At 37.5% G+C, this 10,088-nt stretch overlaps 1 protein-coding gene across 1 annotated transcript in view; it reads right to left on the bottom strand.

Moving 5' to 3' along the window:
• Positions 1–10,088, bottom strand: part of GNAI1 (guanine nucleotide binding protein (G protein), alpha inhibiting activity polypeptide 1) — an 82,474-nt gene that overhangs the window by 25,988 nt on the left and 46,398 nt on the right. The window contains exons 2-3 of the mRNA XM_011986096.1: positions 2,310–2,352; positions 2,063–2,204 (exon numbers count right to left, since the gene is read on the bottom strand). Coding sequence (XP_011841486.1) covers positions 2,063–2,204; positions 2,310–2,314 — 147 coding nt within the window. The 5' untranslated portion in view covers positions 2,315–2,352. The remainder of the gene's footprint in view (positions 1–2,062; positions 2,205–2,309; positions 2,353–10,088) is intronic.

Here is a 10,088-nt window from a genome sequence, read left to right as displayed (position 1 = left end):
GTTTTTTCTATTTTTGTCTAGAAAACTCTTATTCATGTTTTAACACTCAGTTTCAATGCCCCTTCCTCGTGTCCAGGCCACGTTTAATTCATCTTTGTATTCCTCAGCACAACTGCAAAAGTCCAGTAGTTTTGAAAGCTTATGTAAAGACAGGCAACACAAAACATGGAGTAGATCAATGAGAAGCAATGGGAGGACATGAGGCATTTGTGTGAATGAGTTGATGATGATGGAGAAAGCAAACAGAAGTAACAGTCTGAAGGCAGGAAGAAGACAGTTACTGAAGTATGGCTAGAGAGTCTAAAAAGAGTGGGTCAAACCAACAACAGTGAAACAAAGATGAGCAAAGCAGGCCCACATAAGATTCCAAAGCATGAGAAAACTGGTTAAAAAAAAAAAATAGAGCTTGAGAGTAGTTATTTCCAGTCTTGAAACTAAGCCCAAGTTATGTTTAAAAAAAGAAACAGAAAACGACAACATTCCTTGAGAGAAAAACTTGAAAATAAAAAGAACTCATGAAAAGCTGTTTGTATTGACCCTTCATGATCTCCTAAAATGGAGGCAACAATGCTTTTTTCTTTCATAAGCACATACAAGATCCAAATGTAGAATGTCGTATATGTGAATTTGGTAACAGGTTTAAATTAAAAGTTTATAATTGGAATTGGTGTAAGGTATTAATTCTTTTTTCTTAATCGAAGCATGGTTCTCTACTGTAGAGTCTTTTAAACAAACATTAAAACGGCTTAATTAGTATTTCCAAGTAGATTTCAACATTATTTTCAATAATAATGTTCTTTTAAAATGTCTTTTCTGAAATAAGATTTGATCTTCTCCAGAATATTTATTGCTTACAATCACTCTAATTTATGAATTTATCATTTATTCATTCAACAAATGCTTTTGAGTCAAAAAGTTTGCTGAATAAATGATAAATGTATAAATTATTTAAAATGATATTGAAATCTTGAAATTTTTAATTTATGATACTAACCTTTTTTAAAAAGTTTGAAAAACAGTAAATTAATACGGCTCAGTAACTTGTAAGAGAATTTTTAAAGTAACATTTTAAAAACTAGATTTTACAGAGTTTTCCAGTGTGCATTCCCTAATGCTGCTTTCATTTTTCTTCCCTATTAAGCATGAATTGAGCCTACATGTTTAAAAAATAAAATCTAGCCGATACTAAGACAGAAAGAAAAACGTACAGTCTCTACACACAAAATCTTCACAGTATTAGTAGGGAGACAGCATGTATACTGAACACACAGAAATATAAAGGAACCATAAAAATAAATATTAGTAAAAACAATACAATAATATACAGAAGATGAGAGAAGAAAAGAAAAAAAAAAGGTGCTTTATGGATTGGATCTAGGCTGCTTCCAATCCAACTGAAACAAGTTACTGGGGCAAATGAGGAGGCATAGGCATAGTGCCTTGGTTACCACAAGCTGTATGGCAATCTCTGTACCATGTAATTTCCTGGGTGCTAGTTTCTTTCTTGGCAAAATAAAGAATTGGAACTAGCTCGTCTCCAAAAATCTCTTTTAGCTCTCAAATTCTGATACATGGTTTTTAATAGCCGATATTTTTCTATTCCAAAGATAAGCAAACTTTTATACTGTTTTCACTATTTGAGATTAGACTGCTTTTCAGTCTAGGCAAGAATACAAATAACTATATCACTTCATTATTCCAAATTACAGAAACAGATTCTGAAGAGGGCCAGGGTAAGCAGTTTACTCAGTACTAAAAATCATTATGGTATTACAGGGGTACCCAATACAGCATGCTATACAGAAAGCACCGTGATGATTATTCAGTTGTCCAAATCATCTAATGGAAAAGGAAAGCATAAAGGAGAGATTACACAATCCTATATATTCTTATTTCACTCACTTCTAACGCTCCTGACTCTTTTCACTCACTTCTAATCTTTTGATTCCTTTTATAAAATGGTCCTGATAGTTGACAAGCCTGTGTAATAACATGGTATGGTATTAGCACACAAGTTATTCTTTTTACTCATCAGGTCAGCTCCAACAAATTTATAACTTACCGCCCGGGCTGAGTCACCAAAGTCTATCTTCAACCTCCCCATGGCCCTAATGATAGCAATAATCGACTGGATGGTGTTACTGTAGACGACTGCTTTGTACTGTTTACACTCCTCTTCTGAATAACCAGCTTCATGGATAATTCTTATGAGACAAAAGGGGGAAAAAAACCAAAACATTTACTTCCTTTGGTAGAAGGGTACACTTACTTAAACATAAACAGCAAATTTAATGTTTAAATCTACTTACTTCATCTGCTTCACAATTGTACTTTTACCAGATTCACCAGCACCTAAAAAAAACCATAAATAAAAGGTTTCTAACTTCATCATAATCACTTTATAATCACTTTATGTTGGGAGTTGAATATACTTACTCAACTCCCAACACACACACACCCAGTCTTCTCTCTGTGTGTCTACCTCTTAGAGCTGAATTTTGTTTTATACTAAAATGAGATACAAGGCAGCAAATATGGAGGATTAATAAGTATAAAGATCTAACATACAACATGAAAACTGTAGTTGTAGAGTAATAATACTGTATGGTCTCAGGATTTTGCTAAATGAGTAGATGACAGCTGTTCTAGCCACAGGTGACAAACAGGTAACTACATGAAATGATGTGTATGTTCATCTGTCTCAACATAGTAACCATTTTGATACATATATTTTGTAACATCAGGTTGTATGCATTTAATACACAAAATAAAATTTATTTTAAAACAAATAAATAAAATGAGCTTCATCGGTTTCCAAACACACAGAAAAGTTCTGGGAAATAAGTCTGCTCTACCTGTTATTTCATAAAGTCAATAAACTCAAATGAAAAAAACATGCTTCTACTGTTGTTTGTGTGTATTCTGTAAAGCATTTAAAAATTCAGTCTTTTCTAAGTTAAATAAAACCTGTATAAATTAGTTTTATTTAAGACTCTGTTCCCCACTGGAAGATGTTTTAACTGCTTGACCAATTATCTTAATTTTAACCCGTGGCTTTTGTGAAATAGGCAGCAGTGGCACCAAGAAGCCACATGAAAAACTATTCTAAAGTATCAGATGTTCAAACAGCTATGTCTCACGCAATATGTGTTCAATCACCATTATTAAAAACGTAATACAGAACCAAGATGATCCGCTAGCCCTGAGGATTCAATGTTGTGCTGGACAAAAATAAAATAAAATAAAATAAAATAAAAAGCGTCTTTTCATCTTCAGTGTCATGCAAGTCATAAGGCCAGAAGCCATTCTCAAAACTCTCCTTCACTCTCTATATATGCAGGGCCTCCTCAAGATTTGAGTTCCTAGGGCTATGCTATCCTAACATGAAAATACTACTAAGGAAATGACAGTTTACAAAATCAGGCCCTTCTTAAATACCCTTTCCACTTTACAACAGCTGCTACCTTTATACCAAATTAGATCAAATATTTGTCAGGCTCCCCTCCCTTGATTGCTGGGTATTGAGAACATCCGAGCCAAGGACACAAGACATGGAAGATATGACAAGTCTATCATTTGGTTTCACACACTCTTTGGCCAATACTACAATATCCTGGAGGAATTTATGACTGTTTGAGAGACAGGGCCCAGGATTTTCACTACATTTTCATTCCATTTTAGGCTCCATATTCCCATTTTCCCTGGGCCATTCCTACAGTTTTATGTTCAGCATTACTGAACAACTTACAGTTCCAGGAACACCCACTGCTGCTCATGCCACACATCTTCAAACACTGCTTCCCCTGCCAAAATGCAATTTGCTCTGGTCTTGCCACCCTGGTGATTCTTTATTAACCATCAAACTTATCTCCTTTGTCAACCTCTCCTTACCCATTCTGCATGTGATTCCTGCTGCCTCTCACTTTGCACATGTTTGTATTTGAATTTTCAGAAGCTAGCTTGTGCTATACACAAAATCAACGAACCAGAAATGTACTTGAATTTATTTAAGCTATTTATGACTGATACAACTGATGGTCAACTTCTGGGCCTCATCTCTCCCTCTTTTCTTCTCCAGACACAGACACACACACACACACACACACACACACACACACACACACAAGCACACACACCCAACTCATCAGAGACATCTGAAAAGAGGTTATAAACAGCCTATTTGAATATCTGAGGATAAAACTCCCTAAATTTTACTTGCTGTTTGATATTTAAGAAATTTTCCCAAAATACCCTCACACTGAATAGAAAAGCAGGCACTGAATAAACAATAAAAGCATTCTTCATTTACAGACAGGCTTTGAATCTTTCAGGGCATCTGCCAATAAAAACAAGTCCAAGATAAACAACCCATTATTTATTAATCAACAACAGTGTGCTTGGCTCTATGAAAAGCACAATGGCAGGCATTCTGGCTCACACATTTCTCTAATCCTGGGGGTCCACACAAGTAATACAACCTAGGCCGTTTCCAGTGGGGCTGTCTTTAAGAAACCAGTCTGGGTTTCTAGAGTACTGTGAGTGAGTCAGCGGCTGCCATGCTGTGATGATGGGACACTCTAGATTCCAGGATTCATACACAGGGGTGGCGATTCCACAGATATAGCCAACTTTGATGAATAGCCACCTATGGTCTATTTTGTTAGTGAAACAACTCAAAAGCCCAGAGAAAGGTTCAAGTGACATAAGCTCGTTGAGTTTCGAGATCCACGAAAGGAAGAAAATCAGAAATCGTAAAGAATAAGTTTGTTTCCAGTTGAACTGGTCTTGCCACCCTGGTGATTCATTTGAGTTTATGTATGTACAAATGAGAATGTTTAAACCTTAAGAAAAAAACAAATTTTCCTGCTATTAGACATTATCTCTACATTCTAATTCACTTTTTATCTCTTCAAATAAATGGGAACATGGAACCCTTAGCTTACTTTGCATTGCACATCCAGTCAATGGCTTGTGGTTCAAAAAATCCTGAAATCTGTTTGACATTAAAGAGTGGGGGGGGGGGGGGGGGGGGGCGGGCGTGGTGGCTCATGCCTGTAATCCCAGCACTTTGGGAGGCTGAGGCGTGCAGATGACAAGGACAGGAGTTCGAGACCAGCCTGGCCAATATGGTAAAACCCCGTCTCTACTAAAAATACAAAAATTAACTGGGCGTGGTAGCAGGTGCCTATAGTCCCAGCTACTCCAGAGGCTGAGGCAGAAGAGTTGCATGAACCCAGGAAGGGGAGCTTACAGTGAGTCGAGATGATGCCACTGTACTCCAGACTGGGCAACAGTGTGAGACTCCATCTCAAAAAAAAAAAAAAAAAAAAAGAATGGGGATGGGAGTCTTATTAACTGGATTTGTACTTTCTTTACTAGTCACAAAATACTCTTTGTGGAATAGATATCTACAGGCAGAAATTTTGCAAAAATGTTTCAAAGCTTAGTAATTTACATAATTAGTTTTCAACTCTCACTTCCATACAGAGTCTCCTAACAGGAAAAGTACAAATGTCACGTGGTTAGGGTTTCAACATTCTGAACACTGGTATTTTCTCCATATAGTATAGACAAAAGAGTAAACAGTTGTTCTCTACACATCTCAGGCAGCACAGTCACTTCTGGGAGGCTGGGGGTGTAACGCTACACATCGTTGCCTGACGTGCATGCCAAGTCAATGTGCTGAGACCCTGGGCTGCAGTAGAGAAAGAGGTTTAATCGTAGAAGGGCCACCGAACAGACAGAGGAAACCGCAAATCCATCTGCCTGAGGAGTTTGGGGCTAGAGTTTTTAAGGGTTTGGGAGTCGGCTGAAGTGTACAGATTGAGTGGTCAATGAAAGCAGGGTAAAGTCATAGGACAGGGAGATGAAGAAACTATTCTTAGGCTGATTCAGTTCTTCTGTGAGGGTCTTTAAACTGGGTGGCCTTTAAACTGGGTGGCCTCAGCTGTTAAACTGGAATTCAGGATCCACTTAAATAATTCTTAAACAAAAGCCTCATGATTCTAATACCAGAGATCCAATTTAAGGCCAGAAATACAATCTATAGGAACAATGGAGATGCAAATGGTCAGTATCCTGTTAAGTGACTTTCAGTTACAAGGAAGTGGGTCCAAGCACAGACTGATTAATGCTTAATTATAACTATATTTCTGTCCAGAATTAGTGTTAGCCCTATGAACATGGCTTCAGCAGGAAGTAATATTGTAAGGAAAAAAATGGGGTTGGGGGGTAAATTTTTTCCAGTAGTACTCAGCCAAGATGCTGTTACTTTTCACTGAAATCCAGGGTGGGATGAAAAGTGCTCCCATCTACCAAGAGCAGCTTCAGAAGAAAAGAGAAATATGTAACATGTGTCAGTCAAGAAAGATCAAAGTGTGTAACCATTTGCAGTCACAAAACCTGGCTGGTCAAGGTGACTAAGTGGCCCACACAGGAACTATCAATAAGGTAATCACTGTGGAGTGAATGAGAGTTTAGAGGGGAGAATGTGACTCCCAGAGGGCTGAGAATGTGTGTGCTATGGTTATTGTAGGCCAGTGGCTATAAAGTCAAAGTTGTGACATTACAGCAGGTAGCTAGTCAGGCATGAGCAGGACAGGAGAGGGCTCCACCCGTCCAGGAATGTCAGGCGACCATCAGATGATGGACAGGATGTTGTCAAATGTTTCTCTAAAACAGTAATTGGTCACAGCCAGTAAAAGGGAAAGGCAGTCTCCATATAGACAGAAAGAAACCTGCAAGTGGCCATCAGCAGCTTCCCAATAAGATCCGGAGAAATGGGTGAGTGAGCTCAAGCATGCACATTAAGAGGCAAAATGGTGGAGTTTAACTGGTATGTGATCTTCCTCTAGGAATGCTAGACTGGTAAGGGAAGAAAGCCTCAAGTAAGCATGGGCACAATTCCCGTAAACACACTGCCAGGCTCCTCTCCCAAGCGCTAGTAGGCCACTGCGCATGTGAACAGCCCACCCCAGGGAAGAATCAGGGGAGACGGGACCCAAGACCCCGGAAGTATGCCAATGGATAAAACCCCAAGTCAAAAGGTCAAACTGCACACTAACCATTCGAGCCACCAGCCTGGCCCTCTTCCAGGTACACATTCCTTCCTTTTGTTCCTGCCCTAAAGCTTTTTAATAAATTTTCACTCCTCTAAAACTTGTCTGGGTCTCTCCTACCTTGTGCCCCTCGGACGAATTCTTTCTTCTGAGGAGGCAAGAATTGAGGTTGCTGCAGATGCACTGGATTCGCTACTGGTAACAGGCACACAGAGAAGTCCTCCCCCTCCGCCCACTGGTCTCCTTTAAGGAGGAAGCGGCTAACGAAAAACTGCATCTCTGAGAGCAAATATGGAGTCCAGCAAATAAGACTGCACTGAGGGCAAAGGAGCACCACCATAGTAACAGCGGGAAGAGAACTCACAGGCACTTTGGGGTCTCAAACATACTGCAGCCTACCTACCGGTAGGATCCAGGAAAGGGAAATGCATCAAGTCAAGATGGTGGAGGAAGGGAGAAAAAATAAAAACAAATCAAGATATAAGGTAACTCTTTGCTAGATTCTAATTCCTTTAAGAGAGTTATATAATTTATCGCTATCAATATGATAGCCAAACAATGTCTGCCTCTGATTTGGTTGGGGGTAGCATAGGAAATTTTAGTTTTATCTGCTGGTAAAGTTTAAAACAAAACAAAAAAACACTTCTGACCTCAGAAAACAAGTATTTTTTTTTTTTTCTTTCAAAGAAAAAATCCTTTGGTCTACTTTCTGCTTAGGGTCACATTTATATCATTTATTTCCTGACTTCAAGGATGGAGGGTGTTCAACATCACAGGCTGTTCAGCTACAACATAGGGATTTAGCCAAGTTATCTTACACTGAAGTCCTCATACCACTACACTCCTTTTAAGAAATCCTAATTTTTATGTTGAATTTACTGATTTAAAATGTTAACATCGAATAAAACTAAACTATAATTTAGTTGAAAATGAAATAAAACTAAATTACAAATGCATTTAAAATCCCTTCTCTTTATTATAATGCTACTGTAAGATTAACAAGATCAAGGTCCTTATGTTTAAGATAGAAGCAGATAAAGTAGGGGTGCAAGGGCAAATACAAATCAAAAATAAAACGTTCAATCCTCCCTGTTGAAAGGAAAAACATTTCCCTCCCTTTTTCTTAGAGCATTTACTTCAGAAAAATTATAATTGGAAATACTTTTCTCTCTCTTTGAAATGTATATAATATATTCTTTTGAAAACTAAATAGGCCTTTTGCCAGCTTCATGATTCAGGAATGTGTTTCTCAAGGACCTGGGAGCCATCTCTTTGAAATGCAAATATCAAGGGAGATAGCATCCCTACCTCCCAGTTTCTGTGGCAGGGTAGGAACTTGACTTCATGGGCACCTTGCTCCAAGATGCAAAATTACCTTCTGTCCTAAAGATAGAAGTTCCTTTTTCTTCTATGAATAAGGCCAATTAGCTAACATGATGGTCATCCCAATGACCATAGTAAAGGTAGGGTAAGTTATATGTGACAAAGGTGCTTTGAAGTCCTCTTACTTGAGGACTTACTGTTTATCATGTGAACATGCATGTAATGGGTTGAATAGGCTGCAATGTATAAAAGGGTGAGGGTCTTTTGTCTTTCCAATCTCTTAGCAAATGTACATCACAATATGGTTTAACACATATTTAATAATGAAAATATTTTCTATCTCTGCTATTTTTGTAAAGAGGATTTCTGGGTTGGGAGAAGGTTTTGTTTTTAATTATCATTCCCCAACAGAGGTAATTATCTAAAATATTTTCCATTTAGTTCTAAGAAGCTCTGAACTTATATTTAAATAAATATTTACACATATATGGGAGACATCTGACATTCTGGGATATAAGAAAAATTTAATAATGACTGTAAACAAGAAAATCCAAAATCTAGAGCTTCAAAATGACCCACTTTCCCCAATCTTTACTCCATATAAAACTATCCCCTGAGCCATTCACTTCTGAGATAGGTATCATACTATTATAATGAGCAACAATGTATGCACACAAAGGAAATGAAATCAGTATACTGATATGTTCGCCGCAGTATTATTCACAATAGCCAACTTATGCAATCAATCTAAATTATCTGTCAATGGATGAATGGATAAAGAAAATGTTGTGTATATATACACAATGAAATATTATTCAGCCTTAAAAAGGAAATCCTGTCATTTGTGATAGTATGGACAAACCTGGACAAATACCACATAATCTAACTTATACAGTACACGTAGAATCTAAAAACGTCAGACTCATAGAAACAGCACAGAACTGTGATTACCAGAAGGATTAGCTGGGGGAACTGAAGGGGAGGAAGGGAGATGTGGGTTAAAGGGTACAAAGTTTTAGTTAGGATGAATAAGTTGTAGAGATCCACTGCACATCACGGTGACAACAGTTAATAACATATTGTATACCTGAAAACTACTAACAGAGTAGATCTTAAATGTTTTCACCACAAAAAATGGTATGTATGCAAGATGATGGATATGTTAATTAGTCTGACTTAATTATTTATGTACCCATATAGTAAAACATTACCTTGTATACTGTAAATATATATAATTTTTATATATCAAAGGAGTGAATCCTGCTGACACTTTGATTTTGAATACTTAGCTGCAGAACCATGAAAGAATACATTTATGTGGTTTTAAAAAAATGAATGAATGCACACACAAAGCTATCCTAGAAAGGAAGGACAAAAGAAAGAATTGTGTGCAGCACTGAAAGCTCTTTTCTGAGATTCCCGTCAAATAGACCACTCGGCTAACTGAACTGACAGACAAAATGTTTCTAAAATTTGAATCTACACACCCACTCGATGAGGAAGGGTGGAGGACCGGAGGCCACAGGCATATTTTTAGGTGTCTATAAGTTTTCTGTGAAAATTTTTAATACAGTGTTCTTATTTGTATAGTGATAAAATAAACTCTAAGTCACTCTAATCACACCATATGTCTGAAGGGGGTCATACAGTTTCAAGGTCTGTATTTGAGTTTGTGTTTATAAGTCCCTAAGATACTTAAGCGAATGT

Source organism: Mandrillus leucophaeus, unplaced genomic scaffold (assembly GCF_000951045.1).
Source record: "Mandrillus leucophaeus isolate KB7577 unplaced genomic scaffold, Mleu.le_1.0 Scaffold293, whole genome shotgun sequence".
NCBI classification, from domain to species: domain Eukaryota; kingdom Metazoa; phylum Chordata; class Mammalia; order Primates; family Cercopithecidae; genus Mandrillus; species Mandrillus leucophaeus.
This window is presented reverse-complemented; position numbering and strand designations above follow the sequence as displayed.